Below are 17516 nucleotides of genomic sequence, written 5' to 3'. Positions count from 1 at the left end.
AAGGCAGGCTCATCAGTGCCTATATGATTTTCAAGTTGTGCAGAAAATCTTTCTCTTTCCTTAATTTCACCTGGCAAGGTTAAAGTTTGAGAAAAAGAGCTTTGAGTGGTACACAAATTCATCGAATCCCAAGTGGAAACATTTCTAGAACTTTCTGCCTCCAACAAACGCTGAACCAGGTCACGTGTAGCGTTGCAACTGCCTAGAAAGGCAGCCGGTGATGATTCCGAGGCACTTCGTAAACCTAAATTTCCGAATCGTAGAGGCAGAGTTGCTTGCATCCAAGCTGGATCCGAAATAGACGAATTGGTTATTTGACATAGAGAATGTCTCATGCCAGAATCAAAACGAGAAAGTTGCTCAATAATGGTGTGACCAGGAATGGTTTGAAGTAGGTGGTTTAATTTGCAAACGCATAGATAACTCCATAGTAAATGGCTTGCTACCTGCAAATTCTCCAATTCTGGTAATATACTTTGAGCTTCTAAAACCTTATCCACACGACTACAAAAATACTTGATAAAGAAATCCTCTGGACCAACAATGGGAGATCCCAATAGTTCACCACCATAAACTGAAGTGTGAACTCGTCTGACATCTGAATCAATTTCAGGAAAAGTTTGATTTACAGAAGGCCAAAATATCTCGCATTTTTGAGATTTAGAGACAGACCAAAACTCGGACATTTTGACATCAAGGACTGCAACAACTTTGAAATAGACTTTCTAGTACCAATAAATGTACCATCATCAAGATACCATAAAGAAAGATGTCAGCCTTCAAGTAAACCAATCTTATCTATGAGCTTTAGAATGACCAGTGAGAAAAGCATGGGACCCAAAGGGTCACCCTGTTGTACTCCAGCCGTGGATGAAATTTGATGAGAGCCAAAGCGTAGTTCACCAGCAGATTGATATGACCACCTTACCCAAGCCACTAAATCTGGAAACTCTCGATGAAGACGGTGGAGAAATACCTCTCGATGACACTCATTAAAAGCATTTTTATGTCTATTTTAAAGCAGCACAACTCTTCAATATGACCATACTCTTCAATGTAGGAGCGTATAGAATGAACGGCAGCTTCTAATCCACTTTCAACTCTCACTCCGATTTGACTGTAAGGAAGCAATACGTCAGGTAACCTTGACTTTATGGCAGAGCAACAGACACGGTTAATTAACTAGTCTTCGCAGACCCTCACCTACGGCAAATGGGTGAACACCGCCAGATTTTTTTCGAAGAGCTACTAGATGTGCACCTATCAACCAAGGAGCAATATCAACATGTAAGTTTCCAGACAAGTACTTAGATACTAATCTTGTCAGATTTTTCAAACAAAGCTGTGCATCAAGAGAAATGCTACCAGAGATAGCATCAATGAGGTGCTGACCATGTAATCTAGAAGCTCCTGGTCTTGAACCTTTTGGAAAAGCTTTAGGAGCAGCAAGAATAGCTGCAGAATCAACAACCAAAGATGGTGGGATGTTATCAGAAAGAGATGGAAGATTGTGTATTGGATGACGACCAATCAACTCTTCAAAAGCCTTATTATCATCCGAAGACCCACATCCCAATGAACCCAAAGAGCGCATAGCAAGGCCATAGCGACCTTCCTTGGCTAAATTCATTGCACGATGAATGTTGCATCTCTTGAGTGATTATGAGTTGTGCTCAAAGTTATGATATTTAGGATTAGCATCACACCTGGCTTCCTCCCATAATGCAGTGAGGCGTAAACGAGATGTTAACAAAGAGTGGATGACAAGTCTCTTTTCCTTCCTCCTCGATGTGGCAAACGAAGAACAGCCTTGGCAAATAGAAAAAAGCGAACAAAACCCCATAAACCACCAGAACAAGCATGACGAAGCTTCACAGCCAATACTTGTGCTAGAAGAGGGCGAACAGATCTAGGAATATGGGAAACAGTGTCAACATGAAGTGTCATTATTTCATTCATAACTGCTGAAAAGATGGCGGATTCATTATCTACAGGTGAAACAAGAGTAGCAGCAGCTCTGATCCCCTCTAGAACAAGGTCGGAACACGAACTAACTCCAACAGTTTGTAATGTAATGAATGCTTGATCGCACAGATTGTCCGCCTGTGAATGTGGAGGTAAAGACTGAAACTGTGACACAGATGGACACTGAACACAACCTTTTATCTCGATCCATGAAGATAAATGTGGATCCATCATCACATCCCTACATCTAGGTCGACCTGGGCCCAAGGAACGTCGACAAACAGAGAAACGCTTGTCATAAGAAAACCCACATTCTGCACAGAGGCAACGATGATGAAAGTTTAAGAAGTCCACATCCGGGAATTGACGACGAACAATATGACTTATATTTACAGACTTGGACAAAATTATAGGGACATCCCGCTGTGGGTATGTAGTAACACAATAATTAGGTCACAATTTACCAACTATCAATATTGTTAAGAACTTAATAGTTACCGCGTTGATTGTTAGGTTTCTTGAGAATACTGTAGACCCTAAATTGTTTTCTTTACGTTTCGCATTGCGGAAAACGAGACCTAAAAGTGTATGACGTCATGACTGCGTAAGCGTCGTAAGTTAGACTCTCTCTGATTTTGTTTAGTGGCTTTTAAAAAAGCCGGTTCTAATAACGCGAAGGAAAATTGAAGCCCTTTACCAGTTCCTCAGTACCGAGTGTTCCCGCCTCTCGCCCTCCTGATTGCGTCCAAACGTCGCGGAACGATTTCTGCCAAGTTCCGGACACGCGCGGCTGGAATCTGCTGCCACGCCTCCTGTAAAGCATTCCAGAGCTCAGCTGCAGTTCTCGGTTCGCGACGGTTGGCAGCAGTTTTGAGTTCATGCCACAACTTCTCGATTGGATTCGCATCAGGCGAGTTTGGCGGCCAGTCCAACAGTGTGACGTCATGCTAACACCCCACTGTGACTCGCTGACGTCACCAGAGACCCCACGCCATGCCAACACATCGATCCCCACACCATAACACTAGCCGCGTGCTGGACCGTACGGTCACAACATTCAGGGAGAAATTCCTCACCTTTGCGACGCCAAACGTACAGGGCACCATCGTATCCTATGCTGACTTTTGACTCATCTGTAAAAAGAACAGATTTCCAGTCATCCAAAGTCCATTGTGTGTGAGTGGTTGCCCATCCCAGTCGCAAACGCCGATGGTTTTCTGTTAGCAGTGGTTTTTTCTAGGCCTCCGAGTGTTTACTCTTGTCTCACTGAGACTACGACGGACTGTTCTACTTGATACCTGCTTGCCGGTTTCATCAGCCAGCTGATACGAGAGCAGTCGTGATGGTGCTGTGCGGTGCTGCAGTGCCATTCTCTTCAGTCGATGATCTTCCCGGATTGTCGTTGCCTTCCCACGTCCAGGTCGTTTTTCATAATCGCTGCTGCCATGGGAAAGCCGTTGCAGGCACTGATGAACCGAATTCCTGGAACTGCGGACAAAAGCTGCGATCTGACGCACAGAATGGCCAACTGAGTGAAGGGCTTCAATTTTCCCTCGCGTTTTTGGACTCAACTGTTTGCCTCGAGGCATCGCTGCAACTCGTGAAATATCGCACGGAACAAGACTCTGCAACTGCGTGCAGCTGAACGTTCAGGCTAACTTATCGCCCAAGTTTGGCGGTCTCAAGGGCAGCGGTTTTAGTGCAGCTGACATTTTGGCGATAGCAGTTTGAGATTTTGCTACATAAAACGTGGACCGGAAGTGGCATGTCAATGTTCTTTTGTTGCTATAACTTTTTTAGTTTTTGTCTTAGCAGGATTTTTTGTAATTAATTAGTGTCGCATGATTTTTGAATACGTTGAAGTTTGTTTATTGATTAAAATGGCAAAACAATTCGAATTGTGATGACATGCGCGAAATCAATGTGCAAAAACAGATGATTCGCCTTTTTTTCATAATGTTGACAAGAGGACCCACAAAATTGCTTTCACTACTACAGAGCATTCTTAGATTGTATGCCAAGAATGAGCATCCAAGAGAGATGAACGTGTACAAAGACAAGAAAAGTAGGAATGGCCGTCTTCCTTCTTCAAAGCAAACTAGATGCGCAGTAGGTAGTAAGTACAGCCGCAGTCTTGAACTCAAGCTATGTTACATACTAACAATGGCGCAATCCATGAAAAAAGAAATTCGAAAAACATTTGGTTTTGCTAGAGAAAAATTCAGTGCCAAAGTTAGACTAGACACAAAAATGCCAGGTGTCCCTATAATTTTGTCCAAGTCTGTATATGTTGAAATTGCCTACCGTGTCTCTTGTGACTAACGAACAGAGAGGACAAGCCAATTTCCGTTGAAAGGTGTTGTCGTCATCATCCAAAACTGGTGATTCGTCGTCGTCATTATCGTCGTCGTCTTCCCCCTCTCCTTCCTCCTCCGTAGAATCAGAGCCTGAGAAGTCTGAGATCAACGCGCTCATCTACACTGATCGATAGATGACAGCAAGTAGCACGAATACACCGAAGAAGAAGAAAAAAGGTTGCAGAGTTCAGATACTGTAGTATCTATTTGAAATACCGTTGCTGTTGCATACGATCTTTTAAAAACCTCAATTAAAAGGAATTATCGAATTAGTTAAAAAGGGAATCATCGAGAAGGTTGGGTATAGTGACTGGGCTACGCCCCTCGTGTATGCTAACAAAAAGAATGGCACAGTTCGGCTTTGTGGGAATACAAACAAATCATCAACCCTTGTATGGAAATTAATCGATATTCTTTACCTTAGGCCTGAGGAACTGATTCAAAAAGTTGGTAGGAGGAACTCAATTTACGACATTAGACTTATCCCAAGCTTACCAACAAATGCGACTGGATGACCATTCTCAGGGTTACACTACTGTCAACACTCGATCACAAGAGCCTTTACCGGTACACCAGGCTACCTTACGGTATTGCATGTGCTCCTGCAAAATTTCAAAAAGGCTATGGAACAAGTGCTTTACAGCCTAGAAGGTGTTGCTGTCTACATTGATGATTTGCTAGTGACAGGGGACAACATAGAGGCACACCTAAACAACCTGGAAAATGTCCTTACGAGACTACAGGAACATGGCCTTAAATTGCAAAAAAGGGAAGTGTCGTTTCTTTCAGCCCTCTGTTGAGTTCCTGGGACAGTGCATTGATGCTCAAGGAGTTCATGTCAATCCAACCAAGGTGGAATGCATTACAAAATGCCCTCAGCCGGAAACAGTGTACCAACTACAATCATTCTTGGGCATGGTTCAGTACCACAGCCAATTCATTCCGCATCTGTCAACATTGCTTCATCCACTCACCAGACTCCTACAATAAGGGGTTCGTTGGAATTGGACAGCTCAGTGTGAACAGGCCTTCACAGCAGTCAAACAACAGTTGACAAGTACCACAGTTCTCACTACATACAATCCTGACTTACAATTACGGCTGGCAACAGATGCTTCCGCTTATGGTGTGGGAGCCGTGATAACACACATTATGCGTAATGGAACAGAGCGTCCAATTGCTTTTGATTCAAGAACATTGACGTCCAGTGAGAAGAACATTGACGTCCAGTGAGAAGAACTATGCTCAGATAGAACGTGAGACCCTGGGCATCATATTTGGTGTAAAGAAATTTCACCAGTTCTTGTACGGCAGACCATTCGTACTAGTCACTGACCACAAACCTCTGCTTACGATTTTGGCCCGAAACATGGCGTTCCCGCCAAAGCAGCAACTCGTTTACAGAGATGGACCCATACTCTGTCGTTGTACTCATACTCTATGGAATTCAAGTATTCTAAGAAGAACGCCACTGCTGATGCTTTGTCGGGACTGCCTTGTCCAGGGTTGGAGAGTGACTTCATCGCACAGTTTGAACGGGTCTGCACTATTGATCACCTGCAAGAGTCTCCTCTTACTGCTAAGCAACTTGCAACAGCCACCAGACGTGATCCAATTATCTCAAGGCTTTTCACTGGACTAAGACGGGATGGCCCACCCAATGTCCAGATGAAGACTCACGCCCCTATTTTAATAGGAAGTGGGAGCTGTCAGTCTCTCAAGATTGTCTCGTTTTGGGAAATCGGGTCATCATTCCTACATCTGCTCGCTCCCGTCTACTTCAGGAACTGCATGCCCACCATGATGGGGCCTCTCGCATGAAAAGCATGGCCAGAAGGCACTTTGGTGGCCCCAGCTGGATGCAGCCATTGATGATATTGCCCGGTTTTGCAACACATGTCAACAGTCGCAGCCAAACCCAACCAGTGCCCCATTACATAGCTGGTCTTGGTCCAACACGCTCTGGCACCGGGTCCACATTGTCTTCACTAGATAAGATGCCGCCGATTTTCTGATTCTGGTAGATGCCCACTCCAAGTGGATGGAAGCAATTGACATGTCTCACTCCACAACTGCGCGGTCCACTATTCAGGCATTGCGCAAAATGTTCGCTACACATGGATTGCCAGCAGAGCTGGTTTCAGACAACGGGCCACCTTTCACATCTGAGGAATTCGCAACATTTATGAAACAGAATGGGATACGGCATATTCGGAGCCCACCTTTTCATCCAGCTACCAATGGTTTGGCGGAATGGGCAGTGCGATCTTTTAAGAGCGGAATGAAAACATCAGCTGTACGCCCCTTACAGCACAAGCTGACAACATGGCTTCTACACTACAGGACAACTTCACACACCACTACGGAACAACCACCATGCGAGCTCTTCATGCACCGCTCTTCGCACACGATTTACTCTCCTGCAGTCATCTCCAGCTGAAACGGTTTCCCAACGGCAGGATGCTCAGAAATTATGTCATGACAATCGTACCCCTTTACGCTCATTCTCTGTGGAAGATACAGTCTGGGTGCGTGATTACCGAACTCAAGAGCCAAAGTGGAGCCTGGGTATCGTTACACAGGTTTTAGGCCCTCTCACGTACCATGTCAGCCTGCCTCAATGGGGTGTTACATGGAAACGCCACATTGATCAACTAAGGCCGCGTGTGGACCCACCTTCATCTACTGACCACTTTGGTATGACACGCCAAATAGTACCAGAAGCTAACGACGATCCAAATCACTGCACAGAATCACCTCCCGGTGCTTTTATGTCTGGAGAAACCTCACATAACATCGAGAACTATCAGGGTACTCGACTCCAAGCCGTCAGCACTGCCGAATCTCCTGTTTCTGACAATCAGTTTCCAGTGGTCAGCATGGATGGAACAGCCTTCCACTGATTCTGTCACTCAGAGCTCTTCCATTCAGAGCCCTCCTTCAGACAACACCACTGATAGACTTTCAATCACACGAAGAGAAGACTTCATCTTACGTCGATCCAAAAGAGAAAGAAAACAACCAGATAGACTGGACCTGTAGGTCGTTGGATACAGTTGCACTTTATGTGGTGTTTGGCGGTTTGGGTATCATACTTGTAGTTACAAGACAATGTGTTGAGTTGTGTTGAATTTTTTAGGGGAGAGATGTGGTAGAGTGGGTGGTAGATGCGCATGCGCAGTCTTAGGCGGTACAATAGAATACACTTCACAGTCGATCCGCCAAGTGCGCTACGGCGCTCTATTTATTTTCTAGCGAGGGCATCCACGCCCCCGCAAAAAAGTACACGTGAATGGTTGGGCACTCGAGGAAGAAAGTAATAAATAAATAATCATATGTACGTCCTGGGACAGTCAGATACCCGATATCTGAGACTGCAGTGTACGGGTACTATAGGCCCACACAGACATCTTTTTTGGATTATCGCATCGACGTAGAAGCTCTCTTCCAATTCGCGTGCGTAGTCGTCGCGTGGGATGGACATTCTGAAAGAATCGACTACTTCAAGAGAACGAGCGTGACACACACTATGACACTTTCCAAGATGGTGGGCACACTATTCGCCTGTACTGCAACGGTATTGTCGAATTCGAACTCCTCAAGAGACGGTTTTGCACCAATCTTTTCCGCGAACGACTGCGGGCAGTTTGGAGGTATGACGCAGCTAAATACAAGACGTTTCCTTCCTTCGGAAATTAGTCACATCAAACGTACTTTCAGTGCACCAGAAATGTTTTTCTTTGTTTTCTCTAACTTGTAAGAACTATAGTGTGATGTAGTTGTCAACTATACCTAGATTCTGTTCAGTGCATGGTCACCACTCTAACATTCATAAAACTCCATACCACAAACATTGCACACGCAAGCTTATGAACCAAGCAAAGACAATAATTTGAAGTACTCCGTGTCTCAATTCTATCAAGTGATTTCACGTTAGTTGGAGTAGATCTTTCCAGGTCTTTGCTGTTAAATGAGCTCTGCGACATCTCAGTAACCTTGAAAAGACACAACATCTCATGAGCAAGTGGTGAAGACTAATTAGTAACCAATTGGCTGTCCTAATGGGAGATTCAGATTGTGTGCTCAGAAATGAACAGACAGAACAGAAGTGGTCTCGTGTATCCACTAACAAAAGAGCCACATTTTCAAGAAGGGCATCAAGTACCCAAACTCCTGTCTGAAGAAGAGCTTTTCCCACAATGATGTCAGTGTCATCACCAACAAGGGATTCCTCCTTTCCTGATAGCTCTTTTCTAAGTTGTTTAGTGCCATCATCTGTTGACATCATGTCAGAGTTACTCTTTACCTTGGCAATCCGAAGATGGCTGAAGTAACACCTGGAGCAAACTGGTGAAGTTTCTGTGACATCTTTCACCACTTGACATGTCTCCCTCAAGTAGGCACTAATCAATGCTGGGTCTGGACAATGTCTAGCAATTTTCTGAATACCCATACCACAAGTGGTGCACTCAACTTTGCTGAAGTGTATAAACCTACAGAAAGCTATTACTAAGCTACACAACGTAAACAAGGCAGTGTGCATAAACACCCACCTGTACAACTGAGAGTGGTGTAATTTACATAATGTTACAACACAATCACCTAGAAAAGACTGAGAGGCAGTACAAGCGCTGGCTACTTCACTTGAAGATGCCTTGAAGCAAGCTGCCACTGATTCTACATTACAGCCTTTGAATGAGGCACGAATAACATTTTCAGAACAAAGACTGCGTACAAGGCTTGGGTCATGTTCCAACAAGCCCACAACACACACACTGTCAGACTTAGATTTTTTGGGCGCAGGATCGCTATTTTCCTTGTTGTCATCTTTTCGAAAATTTTCCCACTTCCTTCTCAATGATCGACTACACTTTAGACACAAGCAAGACTGCATATCAAGCTGAGATGACGTCATGATCCATTCCTTGAATTCTTCGTTCCAGTTGTTTGGATGACGAAAACTGCCTCCATCAGTTCCACAAGCACTACATGACACACAATCCCTCCCTGGGTGAACATCCTCTCTTCTCTTCCACCTGCTCATTTTAGTGTTGAAAAACACTGGAAAACCTAGGACTATCCTTGCAATACAAATTTTATTGTCAAAGTTAGAAAACGGCAATAACAGGCATAGTTGTCACCTACCTCTAGCTGTTGCAGTAAATAAAATCCAAGAACTACTGGTAAATGCAACTACAACTAGAAACGCGACCCAGGTCAAAAAATCGCTTAACAGACACAAGATAATCAGCTCTAATCGATTGCAAATCAAGAAGCCCGCCAACTACTGCTCAGGCGCAGAAATGTGGTCTCTAAACGCTTCCCCGTGCGTGTGTACGGTCGGTAGGTGGGGCACTTTGCTACACCTGAATTGGCGAAAAACGCCAGTGCACACAACATCATAAAATCACCAGTTATGTTAATTCGTGTCTTCTACTTGTTGTATGTCATTTCAAACAGAAATAACCCAAGAGACAAAAGTGCACCGACAAAGAAGTCACCTACCTTCCGGAAGTGTTCGCGCTCCTTCCCATCTGAAACGCAGCTGATTCCAGTCAAAATCGTAGAAATGATAGATATTTAACAATATCCATAGTTTCAGCACACGTTGCTGGCTCTAACGGTCCTCGTCTTTGCTAAATTTATTTATTTAGAAAATAAATTTTGACCTCGCCCACGCAAATAACGCACTTGGCGGATCGACTGTTCAGCGTTACCACAGAAGTCTAGACTACTACTACAGCTGCACAGCGGTCAGGACTACAATGTTGTGTTGTTGCCTAAGTCTAGATCCAGAGAAAGAAATTGCTTGTAAAAGGAACTAGACAGCTGCATAATTGTACAACGAATCTGACAAGACCGCATGGATTGTAACAGGATTTTGTGTGTAGCTGACCTCGCCATGTGTGGACAGTATAGTATGAAATAATGTGCCTACTAGAGCTAAATTCCGTTAGACTTCAAGTGCTAATCGCAGAAACCATAGCAGGTTTGAATTATTGCAGTGCAACATCTGTTGGTATTATATAATAGCACTTGAAGAGAGGGAAGTCTAACCATCATGTCTGAATTACTGCAGTGCAACATCCGTTGGTATTCCGTATTTCTGCGATTTATATAATAGCATTCGAAGAGAGGGAAGTCTAACCATCTAGATAGCACGTCTGAATTACTGCAGTGCAACATCCGTTGGTTGTCCGTATTTCTGCGATTAGCACTTGAAGAGAGGGAAGTCTAACGGAATCTAGCCTAATGGCGTCTTCAGCAAACAGCTGTATTGGTCATCTTTTTAATTAAGTTAATTAAATTATTTTGTAGACTAGTTGCACTAGCCACTTACCCACACAATCACGCACTATATATGGGACTCGCTGTTCACTCCATCCTTGCAGACCAAGTACTTTATCACACTTGCTAGTGTTGCAACGTAGATATGGCCTTTTCTCGATTTCAGACTGGACTGCTGCTACTCGTTGCAGTTTTCTTCATTTCTTTCTCAACCAGTATTTCTCTTATATCTAAATATGAGCGACTATGTCAGAATAAAAAGTTTGCTCTGATATTTGGCAGTCGCTGCGACAAGCACATTAGAACTGTCGTCGACTGTGAGGTAAGTGAATGGTCACCGTGGAAATTAGTCGGTCAATGTCAGGAAAGGAGGCAAAGAGGTATCACTAAATTGTCTCGAAATGGAGGAACCGCATGTCCCAACTTGACAGAAACGGCTACAACGTGTAGTAAGTTATTAGCTGTTTTTCTAACCGCGAGCGGTCAAAAGTAACTTGATTCACAAATTTTAGATTTGACTTCCTTTGTTGAAAGAGCACGGTTGGCACTGACAGTTCTTAAAAGAGGTTTAGGAGGCTTTGGAGGTATTGGAACCGCTGTGCCAGTCCGCACAGTCCCCTTCCTCGTTGCTGCTGCAGAAAAGTCTATCTATAATCGTACTGCATTACGTACCAAGCGTCAATCGGCGCTTGCTTGTCCTCCTGACAGAGACATTGTTCTCGTTGTGGACAGTTCAGAAAGTGTCGGACGCGATAAATTTCACAAGGCTCTTGACGACCTCAGTCGTCTCATTCCTTATCTTTGCGGCTTTCAGCCTGAATTAATCACTGACTGCCGATCAGTGCGTCTGGCTCTAGTCACTTACGGCAGTGAACCTCGACTAGTCTTTGATCTCAATCATTCCAAGGTCAACCACACGTACCAGACTACAGTACAAAATGATATTAAGCACTTACCTCGGTATCTATCGTTGCTGCACGGAAGAACAGCTACAGGGGATGCGCTGCAGTTTGCAGCAGATCGCGTCTTACAGGAAAGATATGGCATGAGAAGTTACAGCAATCGTACGATTTTGCTTCTGACTGACGGAAAATCGAACAGAGGAAGAGACCCTGTTGAAGTTGCAAACCGCTTGTACAGTCAGTACGAACATCTTTCAATTGTGGCATTGGGAATCGGGGACAAAATAGATTATGACGAACTGGAAAATGTGACAAATCATCACAAGGGACTAGAAAATTTGCTCGTGCTTTACCTTCATAGCCACGAAGACTTTACAACGATTGTTAACGAAATCATCAAACTCTTACAACGAGGACAGAGCAAATGTGAGATAAGCCTGTTGGATAAAAGACGCAAGTGATAAAGATACCAGTTGCATTCTAGCCGTTTGAGTATCAGAAAGAACAAACGATTGATTTCTGCTTTGTTTGTAACACCGCATTAGCTGTCTAGTGAATATAACAAAGACGGTTGATAGTTACATGGTCACTGCAGGTGTCATGCATATGGAACGCGTTCACAGTCGATATGGGGTCACCTCACTTCACCTGCACGCAGTAAATTTTACTAAAGTTAGTAATCTTAATAATTGTAATCGCAATTGCGCTTATTGCACACATACTAAAACACTTATACTGTATACCGTATCTAGAGTATGTAAATTTTCTCAATGTGTTTCTTCTACTTGTTTGATGCACTTGTATTACTAAAACAGCTATACAATTAAATAGCGGGTTTTGCATGGTACTCTTTGAACTGTTTCTGTGCTGCACTGCATGATGTGACTACGATAGAGTGATAATGAATTGGCTAGTGGTCATGTGAGGACATTGTTGAGCATGAGTGCAGCGTTCTTGATCTAAATAAAAATTGGTTCAACTTCTGGCAGTCGTCATCCGGGCTACTCTTATAGAGAACTACATACAGGGACCTAGGGCAAATTTTTGAGCTCATTCAAGTAAATTCAATTAGGGCACTATATACGTGTTGTCATCCTGTGGCAGCAATTTATATTTCTTTAGGGATGTGTTTTACTTGCTTGATATTTAATTAATTAAGCATCTAGATAGATAGCGGGTTTTAAAAATAATTAAGTTTGTTAGAAGTTTGATATTAACAAACTATTTAGTCGGTTACGTATAACACTAGTTAATTAATTAATTAAAGATTTAGATTACGCGTAGCGCGTTTTTCTAAAGTTATATTTTCTGTTGTTGTCAGTGAATTAATCCCCAACTATCACCACCAACATGCTTTCAGTGCCAGTGGCGTAGGAAGATGTTCACGAGCGGAGGTGCTGTACTGTGTACACTGTACAGTACTGTACCATCATGATTACCTCGCTTGCCAGACCGTAAACAGATCTGCAAAAGTCACTGGCACAGAAAATTGCAATTTCTACACTGAGCGAGGGAACTTCAGCCCCCATCCCCACCCCCATTTCCCCGCTTCCTGCTAATTGTGAAGTTCACAATTCCTGACAGTTCAGTACAGTACAACTTACAACATGCAGCAAAACCGTTTGACGGTCGTTTCAAAGCCTGCCGATCTTAAAAGTAGACAACAACTCTATATTTTGAAATCTAGTTAATTAAGAAATTATAGGCGGTGTCATACACATACGGGGATGACTACTAATTCTCGTCACAGCATTTTATTGCCAACTCAAGTTCCGGATCAACTTTAATAGCACGTGATTGAGGCACGATCGACTACTAGAAGTGACCGACGCAGTCTCTAGCTGGTTACCATTTCTCGTCGAACGTTTGCAGACTAAAAGACCAACCGGTGACGTGTAGATATGGCGTATTCTGGATTTCCGACTGTACTACTGTTGCTCGTTGTAGTTCTCTGCCACATTCCTTTTTCGATCTCAAGCGGTGGATCTCTTCCTCTTGAGCGTCTTTGTAAGATTAAAACGTTGGCTCTCTTTTTCGGCAGTAGCTGCAGCAAGTACATCAAAACTGACGTTGATTGTGAGGTGAGCGAATGGACACTGTGGGTAGCGTCACCTGGTAGATGTGAGAAAAGTAGACAAAGGAGTGTCAAAACTTTTGCACGAAATGGAGGAGTCGCGTGTCCCAACCTGACAGAAACGACTACAACGTGTACTAGTGAGTTGATAACTATAGCATTTCTTAATTTTTACTATGCAGTCATGCAAACTTGTGGTCTAAATATACTTTTTTAAATGTTCCCATTTCTGGTACTGATAGGGTGCAAGACGCTATAGATATATTTCAGACCGGATTGGGAGGCTTTGGGTCTGTCGGACCTGCAATTTCTGTTCTTCCCATACCCGGCAGAACGATTTCTGCCGACAACGAGACTTCATCTTCATCTGCGGATAGCCACAAGACACGCAGAAGTTTGTCTGGAAATCGATCCTTTTTAACGTCTACGCAACCGCCCACGCAACCGCCCACTCTGTGTCCTCCTTACAGAGACATTGTTCTTGTCGTGGACAGTTCAGGAAGTGTCGGACCCGCTAAGTTTAGAAAGGCTCTTGAAGATCTCGGTCGTCTCATTCCTTACCTTTGTGGCTTTCAGCCAGGAGTTATCACTACATGTCGGTCAGTGCGTCTAGCTCTAGTTACTTACGGTAGTGAACCTCGACTAGTCTTTGATCTGAATCACTCCAAGACCAACCACGCATACCAAGAAAATGTACAAAGTGATATTAACGACTTACCCGGTATCTAACGTCGTTAGAAGGATGGACTGCTACAGGAGATGCGCTGCAGTTTGTAGCAGATAATGTTCTACAGAGACAGCAAGGCATGAGACACTCCAGCCACCGCACGATTCTTCTTCTGACGGACGGAAAATCGAACAAAGGAAGAAATCCCGTTAACGTATCAAAGGGCTTGTACAATGAGTATGAAGATCTTTCAATTGTAGCATTGGGAATCGAAAACAACATAAATTATGAAGAATTGAGGAATATGACAAATCATCGCAACGAATATAATCCGCTCGTCGTTTTTCTTCATAGCCACCAAGAGTTTACAGATATTGTTAACCAAATCATATACTCACTAAAACAAGGCCAGAGCAAATGTGACGTGGACCTGTTGGCTAAAAAACGCAAGTGACAGAGTAATATCGTGCAGTTGCAGCAACTCTAGACATTCTCTTGTACTATGCGGCTTAACGTTTGTGTATGACACGTACTGTTTAGTAGGCACAATAAGCAGACGCCTGTTTTGTGTTTGTTTGTTTGCAACAGTCTGGTGGTTGTCGAGCGAATATGAAAGCGGTTGTCACTTGATGTGTTGCAGATCGACGGGTATTTTGCTGCTCTTCCGCACCTCCTTCCGCTTCCGATGGTGACTCCGAATCAGTGCTCTCGCAACCGACCGTATTATCAGCATCCTCTGTCGATGTGGGGTGCTTTACCGGTCGCCTTCTTTTGGGACGTTGACTCCTCAAATACATTTTAAGGCCTAAATTAAAGACTTTCCAAAATGCGAGGAAACTCCCTCTTCTAGGCTGTGCGTTGCCTGAACATCAAGCATTCTCTGTCGATATAGTATATAGTATCTGGTTAATTGTATGTTTTCGACTTGTCTTTTAAGCTAACTGTAGGCGAGACTCCAAACTAAAGTTTAGTATGGCGCGGTCTTACAATATGCATGGGATCCGATAGCTCAATAGTCTTATCCTAGCTAGTGGATGTTCCATATAGTGTACATGCACTTGCAAGACAGATCGACTATAATGCAAACTGCTTTTTTAGAAATCTTTAGTAAAAATTGTTTTGCCAAAATTGAAATCTAAAGTAAAAGATTTCTTAGTGAGAAAACTCCTTTGCATGAAATGTGGATTGTCTGATAATTGTGTCAGAGATTGAATGCTTTTAATTATGGCATAATTATAGATTTAGTCATGCAACTGTGTGCAACAATTCAATAGACGACTTTATTCTTGAAATCTTAATTGACGCTATCGTCTGAATCCCTATGATCCACAGTAAAATTTCAATCGTAAATGTTTCAATTAATTGATCATGGTTGCACATACTATTACTGTATATCCTCAAATTGTTTCTTTCATTCGTTTGATGCACCTAAACTAATAATGCTTATGTATTTATACACGCGCACATCAAGCTTTCAGACTTTGTCCTAAAAATGAATTTTATATACAGGAACCTGGCGTGCACATGCATACGGGTACTACTGGGGTAGTCGACAACTCAAGTTCCGGATCAACTTTAGCGTCGCATGATTAACACACTTGCAAGTATAGCCACCCACGCGCTTGTGCACATCTTGCCAGTTGGATATAGTGCTTAACATTTCGCAAAGGAGGATTACATATTTACTAGTATAGTTACAGCTATGGCTTATTCTGGATTCCGATCTAGACTGCTAATATTTATGCTCGTTGTAGTTCTCTGCCACATTCCCTTCTCGATCTCAAGCAATGGATCTCTTCGTCTTACTAAGCGTCTTTGTAAGATTGAAAAGTTGGCTCTCCTTTTCGGCAGTCGCTGCAGCAAGTACATCAAAACTGACGTCGACTGTGAGGTAAGCGAATGGGCACCGTGGACGACATCACCTGATGGATGTGAGAAAAGTAGAAAGAGGGGTATCACAAAATTTGCACGAAACGGAGGAGCCGCGTGTCCTAACTTGACAGAAACGACTACAACGTGTAGTGAGTTAATAATAGCTTTTTGTAGTTATGCCGTCATGCAGACTTATGTGATATAAATGTTTCAGATTTTACCAATTCTGGTGATGATGAGACACAAAACGCATTAGATATTTTTCGAACAGGACTAGGAGGCTTTGGATCTGTTGGACCCGTTTCACTCAGTCCGGCGGTACGTGGAAGACGGCTCAGATTCTGATGCAGAGGCACCTATCCTTACCCTTTTCAGTCTTCGCACCCCGCCACCAGGGTCTGTTTGCATGAACTTGGCGAATCAAGAGGTTATGATGGAAGTGGACATGGGAGCCGCTGTGTCACTGATGTCAGCAGAGCAATGGTTTGGTCTGCAGCTCCCTCATCAGATGGAACCGTCAAACTGCTCGCTACGTACCTGTGCAAGAGAAGCGACCGCAACGAAGGGAAAAGTCAGTGTAGAAGTCACACACATGAAACAGAGGAAAATATTACCACTTGCCATAGTTGAAGGTATGAGACCAGCTTTATTTGGCCGCAACTGGCTGAACGCAATCCATCTTGACTGGTAGCAAACTCACATGATAAGTTCTGACAAATGGCAGAATGCCTTATCAGCACTTTTGGATCTACACAGTGAAGGGTTTCAGCCAGGACTGGGCAGTATGAACGGAATCTAAGCGGCTATCCACCTGACTAGTGGAGCCATGCACACCCCAGTTTCTGAAGTACAGAACAGTATCCTACGCTACTCAAGAAAGGGTTAAGGAAGAGTTGTTACGTTTGGATAAAGAAGGAATCATTGAGAAGATTGAATGTAGTGACTGGGCTACGCCCCTCGTGTGTTAACAAAAAGAATGGCACAGTCCGGCTTTGTGGGGATTACAAACAAACCATCAACCCTTGTATGGAAATTGATCGATATGCTTTACCTAGGCCTGAGGAACTGATTCAAAAGTTGGCAGGAGGAACTCAATTTACGACACTAGACTTATCCCAAGCTTACCAACAGATGCGACTGAATGACCATTCTCAGCCTTACACTACTGTCACACAATGGCCTTTACCGGTACACCAGGCTACCTTACGGTATTGCATGTGCTCCTGCAAAATTTCAAAAAGGCTATGGAACAAAACTTTAGTGCTTCACGGCCTAGAAGGTGTTGGTGTCTACAATGATGATTTGCTAGTGACAGGGGACACCATAGAGGCACACCTAAACAACCTGGAAAATGTCCTTACGAGACTCCAGGAACATGGCCTTAAATTGCA

General features: G+C 43.5%; 3 protein-coding genes across 3 annotated transcripts; 2 read left to right on the top strand and 1 right to left on the bottom strand.

Moving 5' to 3' along the window:
- Positions 1 to 8136: 8136 nt before the first annotated feature.
- LOC134190399 (uncharacterized) lies at positions 8137 to 9476 on the bottom strand. Its single transcript, XM_062658852.1, has 3 exons — positions 8488 to 9476; positions 8224 to 8317; positions 8137 to 8144 (listed from the first exon to the last, which is right to left on the bottom strand). The coding sequence occupies exons 1-3, from the start codon at positions 9364 to 9366 to the stop codon at positions 8137 to 8139; spliced, it is 981 nt and encodes a 326-aa protein (XP_062514836.1). The 5' UTR covers positions 9367 to 9476.
- Positions 9477 to 10755: 1279 nt separating this feature from the next.
- Positions 10756 to 12077, top strand: LOC134190398 (uncharacterized). The gene is made up of 2 exons (XM_062658850.1): positions 10756 to 11059; positions 11123 to 12077. Exons 1-2 carry the CDS (start codon positions 10756 to 10758, stop codon positions 11971 to 11973), a joined length of 1155 nt encoding a protein of 384 aa, XP_062514834.1. The 3' UTR covers positions 11974 to 12077.
- Positions 12078 to 13313: 1236 nt separating this feature from the next.
- Positions 13314 to 15224, top strand: LOC134189924 (uncharacterized). The gene is made up of 2 exons (XM_062658323.1): positions 13314 to 13726; positions 14894 to 15224. The coding sequence occupies exons 1-2, from the start codon at positions 13414 to 13416 to the stop codon at positions 15034 to 15036; spliced, it is 456 nt and encodes a 151-aa protein (XP_062514307.1). The 5' UTR covers positions 13314 to 13413; the 3' UTR covers positions 15037 to 15224.
- Positions 15225 to 17516: the final 2292 nt, after the last annotated feature.

This window comes from Corticium candelabrum, chromosome 14 (genome assembly GCF_963422355.1).
Source record: "Corticium candelabrum chromosome 14, ooCorCand1.1, whole genome shotgun sequence".
Lineage (NCBI taxonomy): Eukaryota > Metazoa > Porifera > Homoscleromorpha > Homosclerophorida > Plakinidae > Corticium > Corticium candelabrum.
The sequence above is the reverse complement of the archived record's forward strand: the minus strand, read 5'-3'. Positions and strand labels throughout refer to the sequence as shown.